The sequence below is a fragment of the Haliaeetus albicilla genome, chromosome 1, assembly GCF_947461875.1.
Source record: "Haliaeetus albicilla chromosome 1, bHalAlb1.1, whole genome shotgun sequence".
Classification (NCBI taxonomy): Eukaryota; Metazoa; Chordata; class Aves; order Accipitriformes; family Accipitridae; genus Haliaeetus; species Haliaeetus albicilla.
The window spans coordinates 18,764,529-18,786,979 of NC_091483.1; the positions used below are offsets into that span (position 1 = coordinate 18,764,529).

Here is a 22,451-nt window from a genome sequence, read left to right on the forward strand (position 1 = left end):
GCATCAGAGTATCTCTCAGCACAGCAGATTTTGCCAAGAAGGCAAATCAGAACATCCTCTGCCTAAAAGAGGCACACTACAGAGCATAGCATGTTTCTTTCTCTAACACAATGGATTTAAACAGCTGCATTACTTTTTGATACACAGTAATAGTAAACATAAAGCACTGAGATACAGATATACAGAATTTTAAGAAGACAGTCATCTAGTCCTATTTCAAAGTTAAGTGTCTTCCAGAGAAACACAAATCTTTTTGCCTAATGGCTTCTGTCTGGGAAAATATTTGACATGTAATGTTACAAACCCCATTACCCATCAAACTGGCAAACAATTCCAGGCTCTGCAAATGTTTTAACACTCAGTACTAAAATGGCTCTTTGGATAGACATATTTGTTTAAAATAACAATCTTTCAACACCTCCAGCACAGAACTAAACAACTGGCATATGATCCTTTCAACAACAGACAAATAAAGCATGATGAGCAAAGCATTTTTCACAATAAAAGTTGCTTTGGTTTTTGTCTGCTGATATTTTGTTCTGCATACACTTAGAAAAATGTTCAAACTACTAGAAAAAAAGTGAATTCCATTATGTCTTTTACAAAGATACATCAAAAACCTCCCAGGCAATAACAACTCTGCTAAAAATATTTATTCTACCATATTTGATGAAAACAAAGCCAATTGATCGTATTTGTCACTTAGGTCTCAAATGTGCAGCAGGCAAGAAACAAAAAGTGAGGTGATGTAATTTTTACCTGTAACCGTAAGAATATCTGAGTAAAAGGCTCCATCCGGACAAGATAGGAAGCCACTATCATGGCTGATGAATAGTGGGTCCCATAGTGATAAGCTGGGGTTTCCCCTGCAGAAGATTAAAAACCATAAACATAGAACAAATAAAGCAGTTCGGTGACAGAATCAGTACTAACTGAAAAAAAATTAATTAGTGCTGCATTTTAATTACTTGGTGACCTTGGACACATTTAAAATTCAAATTTGTAATTTTCATTCTCAAGAATCTGAAAGCTTTATGTTTTGTCACGGACACCACTTGAGTTTTGGCTGCAGTCCAGTAGCCCTAATTCAATGGCCTTCTGCAGAGCAGTACTGAAAGGTTAGTCATTTTTTATTTTAACCAACTGAAGTGTTGCAGCTCAGCTATGATGATTTCTGCTGAAGAAACTTTTGGTTTTGTTGGGGTTTTTTTGTTTGTTCGTTTGTTTGTTTTTTTACTTTTAGTCTTATTGGTTACTGTGGAATTAAAGGCTTGGGCAGAAATATGTCTCACAATTGTTGGCTACAGATTTTGTACAGCTTTTACTTTCTTTAATTTCCTGGCAAAAAGTCTGCATAAATACACTTAGAACATACTGACTCATTTCTAGAAATGAATGTCTTTGCCACCTGCTGTTGTTTGATACAGAACAGCACCGCAGTAGTTAAACAGGCTTGTGTCTTCAATAAAAACACACAAGAAGAAACGTATCATATAATAGTTGCCTTGCCAAACACGCAAGTTTTATTTTCAATATATAAGGAAGCTCTAAATTCAAGAATACGTAACTTATTTGCATCTTATTCTGTGGGTTTCTTTAGCTAAGAAGATGCTGTTTCCTTAGCAAAAAAGCACTTAATATGAGAAATGAAAAAGCTAGAGTAGTGCTAATGCAGAAGTATTCCCATTCCTTTGTACAACTTATTTTCTTGCAGCAGCACTCAAACTGTGTTAGTAGAGACAGCTGGTTGTGTGCCTCATGTCCCTGTCCATTCTAGCCTTTAGACAATGTTAAACTGTTCTGAATGTGCACCTGTTTTGTCTTTATTTTTACATATAAACAAAAGCTGTCATTTGGATTTAAAACAAACAACACAGCAAGAAAACCAATGCCCCTTTGCTCTAATTTAGCATTTGTTGGAGAGTCACTAAAAACCACAGTGGAGTTCTGCATATCCACATCCAGACCTCTTGACCTATAATATAAAAATCCATGACTCCCTCCCATCATGTGACAGGCACATATACCCCCGCTCCTCCTGCAGGAGGTATCATTACTTACCATTGGGATCTTCCCAATCTTTGTACCGCTTCTTGTACTGGGCTAACCTGTCTTCTGTCTGAGCTCCCATGGGCTTGGCCAGGTTTCTGAATGTCTTGGGATTGGTAAGATCCAGTTCCTTTAAAAATAAAACAGACACCAATTTTATTAAAAAAAAAAAATCAAAGACTAAACAAACCCTTTCAACACTGCCGATTACCATATTTAATACCACATACCTCCTAAGGCTGTCATCTTTGCTTTCTATACACACAGCTGATGCAATATTGGATATGCTTAAAACAATCCTTCAGTCCCATCTAAGAAGTCAGTGTTTTTTATTTGAAGTCACATCTGGGCTCCGGATAATTTCTGCCCTGCTCTCCTCATCCTGTTCCTCAGTTCCCTCTAATTCTGTTCTTGAATATTCGACATGCACACTAACAATATTTTATGTTATGGTCTGGCTGGTAGCAACAGCTGCCCACAAAAGCATTAATACAATGTTTCATCTTTTTCAAAAGTGAATTCTTGACTGTGGGGCCAGATTTCATAGTAGCCCCTACCACAGTCTTCTGGACAAGCATGCTTTCTCTGTGGGCATAATGGCCTTCAGGATATTCAGTAGAAAGCTAATGCAAAGACTTACAGGAACGGCTGCAACACAGAGAGGCAACTGCCTTAGAACAAGCTATGTATCCTGGCCCTCACCTGTCCAGTAACATCCATAAAAACAGCACAGGGAAGGACGTGCCCACATGGGACAGCCAAGAATCTCTAATATCCTACTCACTGGTAAGTAGAAGAAACATGACAAAATAGATGAATGCAAACAACTGGCGATAAAGATAAGCCTCAGTTTTACTAAGGCAGTATGAGCCAGCTGTAATATTTGCAAAACTTCCAGCATATAAAAGATCACTGACAAGGCTGACAAGATATTTTATTTACCTCCGAATCATAGTCTGCGAGGATCCAGGGAAAGACAGGGTACTGCATGAGATCATTATAGGATCTGCCCGCCAGAGTGTTTAAGTGCATCAGGTACTGGAAGTTACTGATTTCTCCTCTCTTAAGGAAGACAGATAACAGCACTGTAAAGTGTTCACTTTACAACAATCAGATGTCTACACTGCCAGACTGTCAAAGCGTTCAGCTCTCCCCAAACATACAAAACTTACTTCAATATTACAACGCTCACTCTATGTTTACTAGAGTCCCTCCCCTTGCATTTTCAATGGTAGAACCATTTCCTATTTGATGATGATATAATGAAATACTACAAACTAAAATGCTGAGATACACTTTCTATAGTACTATATTCCACCTGTTTGAATAAGAGGATGCAACATATATGCACTGATTAATTACATATCACTACAAAATGTGGAATTTAATTAAAAAAAGAAAACCCAACCAAAATTTTCATACTTACTTCCCATCTTTGAGTAACAGATTTTTCTCCCACTAATGTGCTAAGCAAGCCAGACCTAATGGGAAGAAGGAAGTGCATTTTCTGACTTAGCAGTAAGATCTGGGTTATATCTTCACAAAACAATCCAAAGTTTTAATCTTAAAACTTGTAAACTGTCAGAATTAGAAAAACAGGGCTTTGTTCCTTTTTGCTTTAGCAGTACCTTTTTTTTTATTTCTAAACACAGAGTTAAAATGATGCACATTAATTATGCAATTCAGGGCAAGTACAAATGTATCTAACAGGCTGCTGATGAGGAAAATATCTTCAACAACTTGGACAAATCTAATGGCTTTGGCATTCCAATTCCTTTCAGAACGTATCTATATACCGATAATGTTAATCCTGATAGCACATATTAATTAGTAAGAAGATATACCAATGCTGCCAACAATATTAGCACATTTAAAATAACTGGAGCACAACATCACTAGTTATTTATTTTGGTAATGCCCAATTTTAAATTGAGGTTGCAGTACTCTCCAGTGAACCCCGACCTTAATGCAAGCATCATTTATTTGAAACTATTGATGAGCCATAGAGCTTGTGAGGAACAGAATCACCTACCCTTGCTCTACACTCGTGTTTGGCCTCTGCCCAGACACCGACTCCGAACTGTCAGTTAGAGATGGCACCACAGCCAAAAACCTGCATCAGCAGTTAAAAGGAGATTAAGATCAGTGTTTCTGTCCTTGATATGTCTTCTCCTTAGAAACAGAGTGCATTGAGTACAGTTACAGACTTTGTTTTGAGCAGCTACGCAACATCTTCAACAAAATTTTTCCCACTGAACGCATACCACAAGTTTTGCATGTGGGCATTAGCGCTTCCTAGTGGTTCTTTCATGCAGCACTAAGTTGCTATCAGGTTATAAACTGCCTAACATCCATCACTCTTGCAATCTGCTTCTGGTTGTTAGGTCACCATAGGCTCAAATACAGCTCAACACAGGTATTTGCAAATATTCAGACTAATGTTCTAACTTATTTTACAATACCTTTGATAAACTTTGTTTCTAACCCCTTTTTGGAAAGCTAGAAGATAGTTCCGTCCGTCTCCTGAGAAAACTTCAATTGCAATTGGCTGAAAACAAAAAGGACAAACCCATGTCAACACTAACACATTTGCTCGTCACCTCTGAAGGTCAGGTGCAGACCAGTTTAGTCATACTTTAGTACATCTGACACCAAATTATGGTGAAGCAGACTTTGCTTAGTGGGGCCAGATATTTTATTTTCAAAACATTAAAATTCACTAATACACCCAATAAACTAAACCACAGTATGCCAAATGTTCAAACAAGGATGCCCAACTTAAGCACTTCAATTTCAACACTGTGAACAACTTCACTTTCCAAATACTGATCAGTTGTGTATTTATTTTACTTTTAAAAAATGACAACACCGTCAAAAAATTCCAAAGTTGGCCCCTCAATCCAAATACAACATACAAGTTACCTGCAAAAGGTATCTCCTTTTATGTACTTCCTTTATATCTTCATATGCAAAAATGCTGCATGTTCTTTTGAGTTGACTTGGACCTTGCCTTGCTCCCCTAGGTATGATTGGCTCATGCATCCTGTAAATGAGCATAAACAGGCAAGAGAGAAGTGATTAAAAAGAAGATAAATTAAAAGAATTATTGTCTTAGTTCATATGAGAGCCCAGTTATAGAAACAGCTGATTTTCACAATATACCATACTACACTGAGCAATTTGTGAGCACAGAAGAAACTTCTCCTGAAGTCTTTCTGGATCTGACATTATTTTGGAGTTGAATCCTCAAAAAATCTCATTAAATACTTCTTGTTCAGCTATTAATGATTGAGGAAACTCTATTAACTACTCACTTTGGAGGCAGTGTCTCAATATCCCGTATTTCTCTGGTAGCTGTCATGGTAAATCCATCAATGACATAGAAGTGCTCTTTCCCAAAGAGAAGCAGCCCTTCACTGGTGTCAAGGCCCTGAACCCGAGCACAGCGGTACATATGCTGAATCTGTGATGAAATGCAGATGCTTAGCAAAAGCAGGTTAACAAGTTCAGGCTCAGACCGTTGCTTTGTTAGAACAAGCCCCAGACACCGCCTTATCACTTGTAGATACAGCAAAAATTCTGCTATTTTCCCCCTTAATCAGAGATATACCCAATGCCTGCATTTAGCAATTGGGAAGGGAGTTAAATAAAGCCTCCTCTGTATGATATAGATTTATATATTTACCAACTTATCCACTCACACCATGCTTCTTGAGCATATTTTAGAACCCATAGCCCACCCGACTATGATCACAAATGTACTTACTGGTATACTTCAGACAGACAAAGTCTGAAATACCAAATATGCAGCGTGGTCGTTAACACTGTTCTTGGGGATAAAATACTAGTTATCAAGTTTTTTCATTCTAATGAAGAAAACAATTAATTATTGACAGTCCGCCAAGTTCAGTGTTTATATTTTCAAGGTATATTTTCTGTCTGGACTCATTAAGCTGACAGGATAATAATCCAAGCACAAGACAGCTCATAGCTTTCATTTCAAGATGGGTTCTTTTTTCCCTAGCAGACAGAAGGAGAGAAAAAGAATGTTTCCAGTACAGGGTTTTCAGCTCAGGATCTCTTTGAACCAGAGCACACATTTGCTTTCCAGGAAGAAGCTGACAAAATATTAAGCAAATTCACCTGTAGATCAGGGAAGGCATCTAGGACATTTATTCATGCTTGTGACATGTAATGGAGAAATTCCAACACAATAAGTGCTTAGCGTGTTTGAAGTACACAGTACCTTCTCTCCTTCTTCAAGAAGTCGAAGCAAAGTTGTATTGTCAGTCTTCTCCTCTTCATCAATCGAACTCCCCTCAACAATCTGATCCTGTGATTGGTCCTGGTTCTCATCATCTCCTCCGTCAGGAGCAGAGCGAGATCGTTTCAGGGGAGGCTTGACCAGGCCTGGAAAAGAACAGAGATAGATAAATAAAAACCTGGCAAAAAATTCACTTCGCAAAACCTATTGAACTTTGAAATTACTGATCCAATACTAAGAAAGAAAACCAAACAAGAGTCCTACAAGATCCTTATGCTTATCTTAATGCAAATGTATGAGAAGATATAAAGGCAGATAAATTTAAAGAAAACAGTTCAGGACAGAACAAACGATCTAACCTTTGACTCTTGCAATAGTGTCCTCCCCATGTTCTGGCTCCTGCTGAGTTGTTTCACCCACTGTATTCTCTTCTATAGGATCCTGAAAGACTGCAGGGTTTCCAGAAGCCAGGCGCATGTAGTACTCCTTACTATCATAACTTACAGCTCTTCGGTAACGAGCAGGTTTCTTAGAAATAATTGAAGAAATTGCTTGGTCAGTCAACTGCTCATTCGCTTCAGTGAATGTGTTTCAGGAATACTGTGTGCAGCACAGTGCATGCCCATCAAGTGTTTTATGCATGCTCAGTCATACACCAACACATATAGAAACAGAGACTCTTCAGTAGATCTGATCTACCAGCTAATTTGCAAGGGAGCTATTCAGCCACTAAAGTAATAACGGGGTTGCAGAAATGCCTGCAGATAAACCCACAACATGGGAACTAAGAAGTGTGGCCAGAATGTTATGAGCTGTCACAAAAGGCTGGGATACTTGTGCTTAAGATTGATAGATGAGATGGCCTTTTTATCATCTTTCATAACTCCCTACAACATATGCAGCTTATTCATTAGCCAACTGACTACTTTGCTATGCAATAGTTTGAATAAAAAATTGCCTCAAGATACAGATATGTGGAAGCTGATATGAATGAAAAGCAGCCCGGGACTGGCTTTAAGGCTCAGAAATTCATAATTAATTCAGTTGTTTCTTTTTTAGTAAAGATTCTGACAGTTTGTGGACAGGAGACTGGCACAAGAGTATCCATTTAACCAAAGTAATTCTTTGAGCAGCATTTGTACCTTTAGGTGATGACAATGTATTACGATACCTTTCATTATGGTGGTGGTATGGTGGGTTTTTTTTGGTTTGGGGCTTGGGTTTTTGGGGGGAGGGGTGGTGGTGGTGTTGGTTTTGTTGAGGGTTTTTTTTGCGGTTTTTTTTGGTTGGGTTGTTTTTTTTTTCCTTTGCCCATCCCGTCCCCCACCACAGGCTAATTCTTATGTTCCTCACTTGATTATGGAGGTAACATTTGAAATAGAATTAAGAACTAAATGAGGACAATAAGTATGTCAGAATGATCACAGGAGATACAGGTGAAGATAAAAGAGGTATTAAAGAGCCAAGAGCCCTTCCAGAACTAAAACACTTGATACACATGGATGGATGAAAACCCACTGATTTTATACTGCAGTTGAAAATGTTCTTCTCCAACTACTGTTTGACCCCACCCTCTAACTTTAGAAAGCTTTATGAATGTGTTCAGTTCTTCATCACAAACTTTTTTTTTGGTAGCATCATTTCCCATGAATTTCAAAATTAGGTTGGGATAATTACAAAATATTATTATTATAAATCCAGTTCAATGCTTTTCATTATGTAGAACTGCAGAATATCACTGCCATTTCAGTCAAGATTTTCCCTTGCCCACTTCTGCAGTAATAACTGGAAATACATAAAAGGTGAATTTTTTTTGGTTCATCTGTATGACAGTATAGTGGAAAACTGAATGACCCATAAAATCAAACTAGCTTTATTGCAAGTGGATGCTCCAGATGACAAAGAGATTAAGATAAACAACACGGAGATTTATTATTTCAGGTCAAATTGGCTGCCCCCAAAATAAAAAATTTAAGGCACTGTGATCTAATTTGCTGCTTATGTTCATCTAAGTCTTCTCTCCTTATCACCACAAAAATGCCACTTAAATGATGCTTAAAACTCTGTGGAAACAACTACGTATAGCCTACAAAGAGAAATCCTAACTAGCACTGCTAACATGAAGAAAGGAAAACAGTAACAATTTATATTGGATATTCTGTATAATAGCTTCACTTTCACTTATATGTATTAGTTTATTGTTGAATGTAATTCAAAATGAGTGAACGCACATTACACATTGTACTTAGTGATGGGCAAGACAGTGAATGTAATTAACAGAGAAGCAGCGTAATACTGAAACGCTTGCAGAGCAGCCACTTTCAAACAAGTCTGTTATTTTCAAGGCAGGATTCATATTTTTTAGACAAATGTGTATATTTCTTTAATAGTGAAAATGAGAGGAAGAGTCAACTAGGACAAAATTAATCTGGGCTCTAACAAAAGTAGGCCTGTTACAGCCCATTAGGGTCAAAAAGGAGAAAAAACTGCTCCCCAGATCCTCTCTTGGAAAGAAACACTTAGTTTCCCAGTAAGTGCTTCCAAGTGATAGTGTTGCCCATTACTAAACATGTTCCACCAACCATTAGTTCAGATCCCAAAGCCACAACAGTTCATACAGTGAGAACAGTGATAGCACAGCCCAACGCAGCCGGTTAGTGTGCAGCAAAGAAGGTAAGATCCACAGAAAGTTTTATTAGGTGAAGGCTGAGGAGAGCACAGTAACATCTTCTAACATGATTACTGAAAAAGCCTTTAGGTCTGAAAATATTTATCGAAAGAGCAAGTTGAAAGCTGAACGTAGAAGCCTTGTTAAGATTGCCTAACATGCAGGAGGAAAAAAGAGTTGTATTTATTTCACATTCTTTCAGTGTACTTGTTTCTTTACCTTTTGAGGAATGGTATCATCAGATGTCTCAGGAACTCTACTTGAGAAGTCAGACTGAAAACAGGGCATCAATTATATAAGCATCAGAGAAAGAACACTTTTGAGAAGAATGTATGATGGCATGTTCTCCACTTTGTGTAAATTAGACTGTCACTACAGCTATTGTGTGTCAGACTGCAAGCAGACAAATATACCTAATGGTTTAAAACTGGCTGAATGCTATTTTTTGTTTGCTTGTTTTAAGTACTTTGACATTCATGCTTAATTTGAGGAAAAAAAATCCTGCACGCATACATGCATGCCTAAAAAGACACAATAAAGACTGCTCTGTTTCTTAAAAATGGTGTTCCAAAATTAACAGGAACTAACTACCAAGTTTTCAAAGGCCACGCACATTGCTGCTACACAGCCCATGTTCATATTCGCAGACGGATGAAAGTACATTTCACAAATGCACCTGAACAAAGGCCTGTAGCCTGTTTGTTTTTCTTTTTTTTCAGATCACTGTTTACCACATTATCTAGCATAAGGCCAAGAACTCAGACTGAAACCTCCCATAGTTATGATACTTCTCAGCCTCTAGAGGCTTGTGAAGATGCCTCTGCTGTCCACTGGCATGATCACTTAGCTGATGCAAGCACACCTCATCTTATGTTGCAACTGCTAGTCTTCAAGTTCACCTAGTTTTGAGCTGAGTGATTCAGTCCTTTCCCTAAATATACTACGAGGAACAACTGGATCTTACCAACCATTTAGGACATACAGACAGGATACGAGGTAATACCAACAGAGTAAAATATGTTTCTTAAGAAAAACTTCTAAAAAAATATGGATTTTACAACAGGGTATAAAATTACTCATCACAAAATCTTGAATACTTACCAGCAAGTTTGTTTCTTGCTCAGCTTCAGGCATGTAGGGATACTGAATATAAAACATGTCATTTCGCACCATCTTTTTCCTCATTCTGCAGGGACCCTCAGTCATCTCCAACATCCACTTGTCAAGATGGGAGCCAATGGGGGGACCCCACAAACCTCGCTCTCGCAGTAACTCGTATTCAATTTGAGACCACTCTTCTGTCACGTATTTTAATGCATTCTGCTGACGCTGAATACAAAAACATATGTATACGCCTCAAGAGTGATGCTTTCAAGCCTGTCTCTGATGTGAACATTTTCACTACACTACAGAAAAACGTGTAATAATTCATAATTCTAGTAGCATTGTCTAGTACACCTTAATGAGCTTTTCAGTGTCAGTTACCATAAGAGCAGGGTTCATATTGTTATCTTCTCAATAAAAAAAGAAAAAAAAAAAGAAGGTAAAACCTCTGCTTTTGGTTTGTATCATTAATTGAATGTATTTCTAAATAGCAAATACGAAAGAAATGTAACTTAAGAATGAAAACAAAAACTGTTTTAGAGGCCTTCCCTGCCTGTATTTACACTGGGGAGAGAAGTTCAATGAAGCAAAGTTTGGTGGTTGACTTTTTTAACTAATTGTTTTCAGTGGCTTGTTTCTCTCAGAAGCCGACTTCTTAAGATTTATATCATGCAGCTCAACAACTAGTTTGAAACAAAGGTCTTTAGGGATGTTTGGAAGAAACTGCAGGGTGCAAAGATATCATTCTAGAAGGCACAGAGCAGCCACTTTCTATCACTGCATAATTTGGGAAAGGTACCATAAAATTTTCTTTGTGTTACGATGAAAGTAGTTTGTACACAATGCTTCTCTGCATATACTCTTAAGTTTTTGTACCATGTTTTAGAAAGACAGCATATTCTAGCATATTTTTTTCTTTACACTTCTAAGGAAAGACTACTTAAGCTTCTTGAAAAAAACATGTCCTATTGCTACAAAAGCTTTCATCTACAACTAGATCAAAATTAGTTTCCTCATTTGTTTATTTGATTGCATTTTAAGAACCCTTAAAAATAACAACTGTATCTGAACATTCAAGCATTTCATCAATGACAACCTAATATTTCACAAGCCCCATACTGAGAAATGGGATTAGTATAACCTAACAGGTCAAAATATCAGTGTCAGGTAATTAATCCTCTGAACCATACCTCCTGATATTCCTTATACTGCATATCAACCAGGTCCCGAACCACTGCAATGTGAGTAAACATCCACTGGGAAATTTCCTAATACAAAGGTAAGAGGACAGACAGAATGACACTTTATAAAAGAAGATTTTGTTTGAATGAAAAAGCCTATGAATACATCACCTTGCTAAACTTGCTCACAAAGGATAGTTTCTTTTTAAAAAAAAAAAAAAAGATGACTTTCAAACTACTGCATGCAACAGTATTTAAGGTTTTGTTTGGTGTTTTGTTTTGTTTTTTTTAAAAAGGCAGTAGATTCATGTATAGGAATACCCTTTAAAGGAAACTGGCAAACCCTCGGAAAATATTCCAAACACATGGCTAACAGTTCAAAACACTCCCAAACAGCCAAAGACTGGCACTTACAAATATTACTACTTTTCCCTATTTCCTTTTAAGTAGTATTTTGTGGATGCTGCCTAGTCTGTTGGAAATCCTCAAGACACCCATCACTCCTCATTCTGTACTGTGCTATACATGTTTTCACTTACTGCTCCCTCTACTGATAGAGCCAGCAACAGTTCCTGTCAGCACAGTTGGTGAGTTACCTCCTTTTCATTTTAATGCATATGCCTGCTCACCAGGAAAAGGACTGAGAGCACTGAGAATTCTTTACTTCATCAAAGCCACCAAATAATTTTCAGATCAGAAGAAGAACTGGCAACGTATTTTTTTCACAGGACACAAACTCCCGATTAAGTCAACAGGAGTTATACATTTCCTTGTGGCAGGAATACACCTGCCCCCGTCGACCCAACATATCCCCAATGTTTCAAGTGCTAAATACAGTAAGAACTCAATCCTCCAAAACTTTCAAACCCTTCTCTTTCCTTTGTTTTCAATGCCTCAAATACTTCATACTAACTCCTTGCAACGGCCCACCAGGTACTGTCCTACTGAGAGCACCACTGCTGTGCTACTCTGGTCTAACTCTTTTTTTTAAACTTTTAATTTTTTTTTAAGCAAGCAGGTTTGTAAAACGAATGTCCAGTTCTATCATCACATACTGTTTTGCTGAACTTTTCTCTGTAGTACCATAAAATCAGTGCAAAGCAGCATTTGTTTAGTCATGGTACAAACACACTCATATAGGGATTTTCCTAAACCACATTATCTTGGGGGCAGGATGAAAAAAAACCACAAGCATCTATCTCACAGCTTCCATTTCAGAGCATTAATGCAAACTGACTTTAAGAACCAGACTAGCAAAGCAATAAAGCATATATGTAAACAGAAGCAGCTGAGCAGTCTCACCAACAACGAAGAGTTTAACTCTTGGCTTAACGTTACAGATGCACAGATGCACCTAATAGATTAGGACACACAGAAGCAAGATGTCCATTCTGGATATTCAAAAAGGGAAAAGAAAACCAAGCACCAGATACCACTTCACACACTGCAGGACTCCTTACATTGTGATATTTACCACAAACCCTGAACGTACATTGCTGGATTTTAGACTGCATGTTATTCATTGACATAAATTACCTGTGTAGACAGGTTGTGTTTATTAAGCCCACTCTCCTTGCGGTTTCTCCTGGAACCAGTTAGTTTAGAGAGGCCGAACCCACTGCTAACTCGTGAAAGTTTGGACTGTGTGGTTGGAACCAAAGCCTCCCCTCTACTGATGCATTTCTTCTCATGAGCTGAAAAAACAAAGAGAAAGTGTTTGGAGCACTTTTTAGGTGGGGTTTTTTCCTTCCCCCATTACAGTTGTTTCTTTAAATAGAATAACCTTTTCTGCTGCTTTAAAAAGGCGGGTGTTTGGGGGATTAGGGTTTTTGTGTGGGGGGGTGGGTTTTTTGTTTGTTTGGGGATTTTTGTTGTTATTTTTTTTAAGAGTGCCCAGCAGCACTCACATTCATGTCAAACATTTATGACTTGTATGAGGAAAGATCCCCAGGTGAAATCTGGGAATTGCTTACATTTTGAAATGAAGTATGACAAATAGATTTGTTACTCCTTTTTTTAATTATCAAAATTGGGCTCCATGAGCTATGAATTCTGTCCTCATCTGAAGAGGTGGAAACCAGCTATGTATAAACAAAATCATCACCTAGCCTCCCTCTACCCCTGCCAACCTTTATTTTGCTGATTTACATCCCTTAAAGAACAAGTGGACATTCCAAAGAAGGAAGACAGCATCTGAAGAAATATTTTTTTCTCAAAACAGTCACAAAGATAACAGGATTTATACAATTTATGTTATAAACAGTAGATACTAGTGAAAAAATTGCAGCTGAGTGCCATATGTCTACCCAAAAAGGAGCTACAACATGACCCCACTAACCAATCTGGCAGCAAAATAAGCTGTATTGAGCGGAGAAACTAGGTGGGCCTACTGCACCTTTTTGTACACATACAGCCATCCCAGTTGATAGTCAAGTCCACAAGACTGGTGTGCTTACTTTAAAACTGAAGTAAAAAAAAAAATAATCACAGTTTAGTTCAACTCTCTCAACAGTTTAATGTTCTTCCAATATTCAGCTAATGAATCGTGTATCAGTCACCTTTGACTTCAAAAGTACATGCTCACATTCCTCACTGTTGCTTTAATTCACTCCACCTCTGAGCTTTCTTTTCTTCTTTTAATACCACTACTACTTTCTTATAGCAATAATTTCTTTAAAAGTCCTTCACTCTACTCAAAACATTTCTGCAAATATACTGACTATCAGGGAGATACTGGAAACTTGAGCAAACATCAGTCAGGGACAAAGCACATCTAGAAATACAGAAACTGCAAAACCAAGTATTCCAAGTTTCCAAAAATGCTTTCTGTATATCCAGGTTAACCTTAATTGCTTTAGAGCCATGTAATCTTCAAAGTAGTTAGTCATGTGTACGGAATTTTATTATCTGCTGTCTAAACTCTCACTAATTCTGTCCAGCAACAGTTGGCCTTCTTTATTACACAGGCTCAGAGCTGACTTGTGCTAAACTTGCTGTCCACCAGGATTCCCGGGTCCTTTCCTGCAAAGCTGCTTCCTATGCTGAACAGATTCCCCAGCCAAGAAGGAGAATTCATAGTATCACTGCTGCTTAAGGAGGACAGCTTGGTCACACATTTCCAATCGCATCACCAGACCAAGAGTTTGCAGGTTGCACCCAGATATGCACAAGAAGGGCCCCCCTCCCTGCCTGACGCATTCAATCCTGAGAATAGTAACACAGGTCACCCCAATCCAAGTGTTCATGGGAAGGAGCTAAATGACTCCATCACTGTAATCCATAATACGCTGTTTGGTGCACACCGACTCACACACACAGGACATTGTTGAGACCACCAGTAGCGTGCAGCGGAGCGTAAGTATATTCTACAAACGGTACAGTTTCTGAATGAGACGTTAAATGGTGACAGTTTAGAGTGCTTAGCTACACAAAAGCTAAACCCACATTAAAACATCCAGTGCATATGGTTCACTTCAGGGAAATCTACCGTTCAGGACAGATAAATCCTCAGTTACACTTACCCAAATGATTTTGCCAACACTTTAAACTTGCTTCCTCAATAAAAGGTCTTGCAACAGTTATATCCACTTGGCCACGATCATTGACAGGTAGCGTCACTTTGAAAACTTCTTCTAAAACCTGTTTTTTACTATGGATCAGCTCTGTCCACACTCTGTTTATAGCTTTTAAAAGAAGTTGGCGACCTGCATAGGTACAAGATCATAAACAATAAGCTCTCTACGGTGCTTATAGAATTGGTATTTTTACAGTAGTGAACTGAATAATTTCTGCAATTATACTCTAATTTCTTCCCCTCTTGCATGACTTGTGAAATGCCTTTGGCCAGGCAGTCTTTTCTTGCCATTTATATGCTATCAGGAAGTATCTAACAGTTAATTTGGGCATTTTTTTCTCTGTGAATCTGAAGTATCGGCTCTGATTAGTTGTGATTCTTCTCCTACATCCATCTCTTCACAAAATGAGATTAAAAAAAATCTTACAGAAGTAGGTCTATAACCACATATATAATTCCATACATACATTACGCTTTAATAGTTTTACATATGACTGTGTGCATAAGCACACGCCTGCATATTAAATATACACATGCAAGAAATAAAAAAAAAAAAAAAAAAATCACTGAATCCTTTCTTCCACAACTACTTCATAGATTTCCTTTGAGTGAAAGATCCTGAGGATGCCACTGAGTAATAATTTTACAGCTTATACCAATTATTTCTTACCTATGCTCATGTAAGATCCAGCTGATACAAAACCATGGTGCACACTTAAAATGACCCATTTCTATTACATTCAACTCAGTGCATATAAAGCAGTATTTCTGATTCTGACGTGTGTACAGAAAACTATAAAGAGCTCTTGGTATTTTGACAAAACAGTAACTTTCCTGGATATGTCTGTCTTGGTATCTCCAAGTGTTTTTTTTCATCTATTTTTTTATATATTTTTATACACACACACCCCCCCAGCCCTAAGAGTAACTAGGGTAAAAGATTAGTGACAACAACACAGAAGTGGCATTAGCAGACATCTGTGGCTTTGTCACTCTCAGATTACCTTCACTGACATCTTGATTGTAGACTCCATCTGGTTCTATATCAGAGGGGATCATAATGTGCCAAGTTGTCATCCTGGCTTCTGCTTCCAATCCAAACCCATCAACGTTGCTACAAATACACAACGAATTAACAACAACCTGGGGGGGGTTAGGGTGGAGGGGAGAAGTGGGAATCAACATAAAAACCCCGCCAACAAGCTAAAGCATTTGATTCCCTGTGACAGTATCACAAAGATTGATATGTGATACTACAGCACCATATCTTCACTTCTGTCCACTTGAGTTCTGACAATCTGTGGTCACAAGCTGAACTGAAGGTTTATGAAAAATAACACGCCATGGACATGTCGCTAGAGAAAGTTGGTAATATTTGAAGAAACACAAACCAGATGAGGCCACAAATAGAGAACATTAGGGTTTCTGTTGCTGATGCTTCCCAAGTGTTTTTGGATGAAACACAAGTTGTACATCTTTTTGGAAAGAAAAAATCAAAATGCCAGGCAGGCATTTGCAGCAATGCAGAAAAGTGGGTGTCCACAGCATTTGTCATGGGCATCTGATTAAATGCCTGACTAGACTTACTCAATGCTGTACATACAAGTACTAAGATATGGAATTTGTATGAAATGATTCAACAGACAATAAATCTAGGGACAGATCCCTTTGACTATTAATTACTTAGCACCAGTGTTTCTTTCTACCTTCTCATAACAACAAAATGATTAGAGAAGCACTTGTGTCAGTATTTTGAACACCTCTGTAAAAGGAGGTAAAAATGTCCTCCACACCTGGGCTCTTCAAACCTAATTTTGTTTCAAAATGAATCACTTAAGCTTGCCTGTATTTCACTGGCCAGTAAGTTCTGAACGGTTATCCAGAATTTGCTGACTTATTTGCAAGGTGAGTGTCATTGCTGAGAGATAACAGGTCATTTTAATACTTCACAGCCCTGGTTCTGGAACGAACTTCTGTCTGAGATATTTACCTTCCCACGTGCAGATTAATCAAGCAGTGAGCTAGGCAGCTGATGAACTCTTGATCATGATTTCCAGGTCCCAAAATTAAGTTTCTGTTCACAGTAAGGACCCTTAGGGAATCAAGGAGAGCCACTTGCTGAGGAACAGTTTTGTGCGCCCTTGAGAATTGATACAAGATGGTCCTGTTCAAGCAGTGATAAATAGCATCCAGCGATAGTCCCTGAGATCTTCTTTTTGACTGATATGAAGTAAAAAACCATGATCAGATAGTAGCAGAAAATCAGTTTACTAGCACACAATCTTACCTTGAATTGATGCATGCTCATTTTTCAAAATCGTTATTTTACTAAAAGCATCAATTCCATGAATTTCAAGGACCAAAATGACATTAATACATGATGATACACTTACGATTTTAACATCTATAAAGACACTGCTGACTTCTAACAGTAAAAGTCTTCTAACTATCTGCAACAAAAATGCATGAGGAAGCTTCCCCAAAATGTCAAGGTAAATTTCGGAAGCTTCCCAAAATTCACGCAAGGTAGATTTTGTTGTTTATTTTGGGGGATTTCTAAAAACTAACATCATCTGAAAGCAGTTTTTATTCAACAGCCCCATACTAAAGCACTCTACACTAACAAGATGTGCTAGGAAAGCTCACTAAAGAGAGAGAAAGCATGGGGAAGAAAAGCATACTTCTATGCTGACCCGACATGCATCACTAGCAGATTGCTTAGTCACTTCACTCCATGGATTTTAACGTAACCTGCGAAAATGTTTTCACAAGCAGGCTAACAGAAGAACACTATTACCTGTGCAATGAGCTGGATTATGAAGTCCACAAGAAGTTTGGATTCTTTGTTGAACATGCCCTGCCAAAGCTTATCTACCACACGCTGTGTAAAATAAAATACATTGTTCACCAGCACTTGGTAGCTTCCTCCACTCGTTATAGGCAGAGATGCATCTTCACCTAGGCAACAAAAAAACCCCAAAGTTTTCTTCATTTATCAAAAAACCACATCTGCATAAATATATTCCCCTTAGTCTGTCCTTTCTAGACTTCTGTAAAAGAGAAAGAGACTCAGTCAAAGAAAAATCTGAAACTTCATGGCTTTCTTACAACAATCTTTGATGGTAAGTGAACATTTGAAATCGACAAAGACCAAAAAAGGCGGGGCTGGGGCAGGAAGAGTCCAGAAGAAACGGTACTCTTGTGGATCCTGAGGTATCATATTTATGTAGGGTCCTCCTTTTCAATTGGAGCTGCATGTGTACAGAACCACCTGTAGCTTCTTTAAATTATACTTTTGCTTTTTCAAAAAGAAAAGAACCTTTTTAAACACCTTCAGATGACAAGTGATATCAGCTGGCATCACATGTCCCTCACTGTGCTTCCCTCAATAAAACCAAGAGTCAATGGGCATCAGCTGCATGTGTCTGCGTGTAGGTAAATGTCAGCCCACCTTTATTAAGAGAAGCTTGAAAAGTGCAAGTGCTTTCATAAAACAAACAAACAAAACCATCAGTGGTGTTGATTTTGCCAGAAGTTCACCTACATTTATTCATTTGTTGCCTCATCTGCACATAAAGCAACTGATAGCACTGCACCTGGAGGAAGCTGGCAAAAGCTCAAAGAAGGAATGCCTGGGGAAACCAAAGTCCTGCTCCTGGGCTGCACCAAAGTACTTGTAAGCACAGGAGACTCTTCTGAGAACCTGACTCAAAGCTTCACGTAACATGATTCTGCATTTATTTTATTAATGCAGTGCAGCCAGAGAAAGACAAGTCATTGCTGTGGCAAGAAAGGGGGAAGCCTTACAAGCACTGTTGAACAGAAATGCATGCTGCCCCATGACATCTAGGATAGAGATAGAGCAGACCGAGAGCTCCTGGGAAGTCCAGCAGGCCACCGTGAAATCCAACTGAGCACCTGAGCAGCAATATTCCTGCAGGCCATTCCACAATCATCTAAACCCATGCTCTGGTGGGACAGCCTACCCTACTGACATCCAAGTTACAAGCTTCTAATTCTCTTCCTATCCATTTATTAACTGGATCAATGGAGTGCTAATCCCAGAGTTTTTTTTTCTGGAATGCTGCATTCATAATAAAACTACAGTAGGAGGAAATGGAAACAAAGCTAACTTAAAAACCAAAGTCCCACCCATAATAAATTGACAAAAGCCCCAGATCCTCTACCAAGGCAAGAAGGACAAGAGAGATGATGCAAGATCCAGTTTCAGTTCTTTTTGATGTGATTGCAATTTTTCTGGCTTACATATCCAAAAGACTCATGCCGTATAGTTTTTTTTGAACAACCTATTTCACAGCTTTGGCACAGTCAAGCTAGTGAGGGAACATGCAAGCACAGCAACACCATTTACACATCAAAGGAAAGGAAAGGGCAGAGGAAAAAAAATAAAGACAATCAAGTTGTAACAAAACAGGACAGTAATAAAGAAAAAGTTAAATAGTGAAAACCTTTTGCTCAAATCAATAGATTGATAACTAAACTTTGCTATGTTACCCAATAAAACATCAGCTGCAAGTAAGTGGTCCATCACTCCATCCAAAACGTATGTCTGAAACTCCTTCTGCTGTGTTCGTGTTGATCTTTCAGGGGAAGCCTGATAAAAGAAATACAATGTTAAGATAATTAATATCTCTGAGCAAAAAGAGGGAGCAGGAAGGTGTTCTAGGTGAATTTCTCTTTTCTTAGCTCTCATGAACTATGTTTTTTTCTCTTAACATTCTGTCTTGAGTAAGATGTCTTGGCTTTATCTAAAAATTTAAGATGCATGTTGAGTATACATTGGCTATATGCAGTCTTACAGAGTAGGCATTATTTCTATTTAAATCCAGTAAATTTATCTTCTGCCATAATAGGAACTGGAAAAGACTACATTCCAAAAAGATGCACAAATCTCTAACTAAACATATGGTTAAACTGTGATCTCCTCAGTTCACACAATCACCTCCTTCAGTAAAAAATGAGTAAATGGGACAGATCAAACATGTAAGGTGATAATCACTTCTATGTGGGGTTCTGCATATTACTACAGCAGTCTTGGTATAGTCATATGCTGAACCTTTATAATTTCCTTTGCACTTAAAGGGGAAAATCACTTTATCACCTTGTGTTGTTCGATGCATGCATAATCATACCTAACTGAATAATCCACTTAAACAGTCCTAGAAAGCCAGATAACATCAAGGCAACCTGCTTTGTCTTGCCCTGTAACAGTTTAGCAGTGTGTACATACCCAATGCTCTGTTTATGCTAAGGGGCCAGTAACATTGACGAGCGAGAACAGATTAAACCAGCAGTAAAACAACTGCAACCAACTGAATGTGGCCTCAAATATGCTTCCCGATGTTTGTGTATAACTGCACCTCTTGGCAATTCATTTTTTGCTTTGTGACACCAAAGAGATGCTCAACTGCTCCAGGAAATTTGTTAGGAAATATACAAGCACAGTCCAAAATTCCTGCAGCTATCAAAAAAATCAGGGAGATTCAGCAACACATAGGATGAGGTAACAAATAGGTAGGTCAAGGGAGAATGTGAATTGACATGAACCAAACATTCAAAATACATTGTCTGAAGAAGGTGTGGGCAGTTAAACAGTAAGTGAACTCATTCCTTGCCTCACCATTAACAGAAGGATGCTTTCTGCAGGTGTCACAAACTTTAAAAGGTAATGTACAGGAAGATAACACAGTTATTTTGTGAATTTTTATAGCATATGGCACCATATGTCCTGCCACTTTTTATCTAATATGAATAAAACAGAAACCTTAATGTTTCTGCAGGGATTTGCTTGGATTTTATATTTTCAACAAAGCCAATACACCTGTCATGGTCTGAAAGGTGTTTAACAAATGAATCTTACTCCACAAAAGTAAAACTTGAAGAAAGCTACAACTTCTCATGCTGCACTGTTGAACATCTAGTGTTGTGAGCCACTACCTCTGTTTCCAGACAAAACGACGTATTGGCTAAGATGCCAAAACAAGATTATGGCTGCTCAAAAGCGAGGACAAAATAGAAATAAAACAATGACACTGCATGCTCAGCAACTAACAGAGCCATTTGACTGGCCAAATGAAAGTTAAGGAGCCCACAAAAAAAGTAGTAGTAGGGCTGTGGTGTGGAGGGGAGAACAGAGCACAGCAAGAAAAAAAGCCAGGTAACCAGCGCACAGACTGTCAGCTCAAGCACTTGAGATGGTCACCAATATACACAAATGCCAGGAGGTGCAGGGAGGAGAAGTCCAGAAAACATTCTCAAAGGAAAGCTGAGATAAACCCTCTGCATTTGCTTTCTTAGGTTTTTCCAAGCTGTTAAAGAAAGGTGAGCAAACTACTATTTATGAGACACTAGTGTTTCTTTTTTTTTTTTCCCCTCCCCCCTTCCCCCCCCCCCCATTTCAGGGCAATTTACAGGATTCTACTGAATCCCAGGTCATCAGTCCTCTAACTTAGAAAGGTAAGTGGAAGAACACATTTTAGGGGATAAAGTGTCACAATAAGTTCAAAAAATAAAAACAAAACACAAAAAAATTGTACCTCTAGCAGAAGATCTACCAGTGGAGTCTGTTTGCTGGCTGGTGTGAGACATAAGTTATCAATTATCAGCACACGCATGAAGTCAAACACAAACTTCTTGGCAGGATGGTTGGTTAGGTATGTCTTGGTGCCAACATTGCAGTATTCTGATTGGCTTCTGTTCATGCCAGAATCAGCTGCGAAGGCTTTAAACTCTTCAGCTGGGGACCCAACTTCATCATCAAGATCAGTGACCTGTGAAAAACAGCATGTTAAAACTCAAGATCAGCAAATTAACAGCAGTCTTTTTGATAACTCTATTCACTTGTTTTTCAAAGGCTACTCAATTCACATTCTGCTTCATAAGAAGCCTTTTTACAAGATTATGTTCAGGATCAGTTCCCTAATACACAACAGGAGAAACAACCAAATTCTAGTTTCAGATTCCCAAGGCGAACAATAATCAGTGAAGACTGGCATGAGTTATGTGAGCTAGAGATCACATTTCACATTTACTTACCAACAAGAAGTACTCGGGCAATTTCTAGATACTTTGCAAAAATAAATGTTCTCATTGCAAAAAAGAAAAGTTTTGAAAAAGTTATTAACTAACGCAGTTAAAAAGGAACTTTTCTTTTTTTAATACGGTATCTTCATCAGAGTGCAGTATGGCTAAGCCAGTTTCCCAAAACCTCTTAAAAGAAAAAAAAAAAGGGGGGGGGGGGTGTCTCTACAGCTTTCCTCTTTCTGACAAACAAGAACCTTTGAGGGGCTAGCTCTTGAGGAGGACTGTAATAAAAGCGCAAACAGTCATGGAAGCTGTCAAATCCAAAAGACTGTCTGTTTTTATGTAACGCCCTCCTCCAAATGCAAGAGGAGACAACATGATTTCCCTCAACACGCTTATCGCATCACCAGCTTATATGTGAAGTAACCAAATGTTTTGAACATTTGGTCTGCTTCAGTAGGAGAGTTTTCCCAAGAAATTAAGAGAAGCCCAAATGTGTACTCTTTCTGATTTTAATGGCAATCTCAGAAGGGCTGAAAGATCAGTTAAGAATTTTCTCTCAAGGCT

The 22,451-nt window shown here is 38.3% G+C and overlaps 1 protein-coding gene across 6 annotated transcripts in view; it reads right to left on the reverse strand.

Annotated features, from left to right (window-relative positions):
• WDFY3 (WD repeat and FYVE domain containing 3) overlaps positions 1-22,451 on the reverse strand; it is a 185,563-nt gene that overhangs the window by 19,705 nt on the left and 143,407 nt on the right. For 5 of the 6 annotated variants that reach the window (XM_069780681.1, XM_069780713.1, XM_069780692.1 and 2 more), the window contains 20 exons: positions 21,398-21,631; positions 19,356-19,455; positions 17,638-17,798; positions 16,831-17,060; positions 15,845-15,954; positions 14,788-14,970; positions 12,803-12,960; positions 11,276-11,353; positions 10,083-10,310; positions 9,201-9,254; positions 6,673-6,841; positions 6,296-6,459; positions 5,364-5,512; positions 4,972-5,092; positions 4,512-4,597; positions 4,082-4,162; positions 3,476-3,530; positions 2,992-3,111; positions 2,062-2,179; positions 760-866 (listed from right to left, as the gene is read on the reverse strand). In XM_069780681.1, coding sequence (XP_069636782.1) covers positions 760-866; positions 2,062-2,179; positions 2,992-3,111; positions 3,476-3,530; positions 4,082-4,162; positions 4,512-4,597; positions 4,972-5,092; positions 5,364-5,512; positions 6,296-6,459; positions 6,673-6,841; positions 9,201-9,254; positions 10,083-10,310; positions 11,276-11,353; positions 12,803-12,960; positions 14,788-14,970; positions 15,845-15,954; positions 16,831-17,060; positions 17,638-17,798; positions 19,356-19,455; positions 21,398-21,631 — 2,706 coding nt within the window. The remainder of the gene's footprint in view (positions 1-759; positions 867-2,061; positions 2,180-2,991; positions 3,112-3,475; positions 3,531-4,081; positions 4,163-4,511; positions 4,598-4,971; positions 5,093-5,363; positions 5,513-6,295; positions 6,460-6,672; positions 6,842-9,200; positions 9,255-10,082; positions 10,311-11,275; positions 11,354-12,802; positions 12,961-14,787; positions 14,971-15,844; positions 15,955-16,830; positions 17,061-17,637; positions 17,799-19,355; positions 19,456-21,397; positions 21,632-22,451) is intronic. The other variant, XM_069780703.1, reaches the window with a different exon arrangement.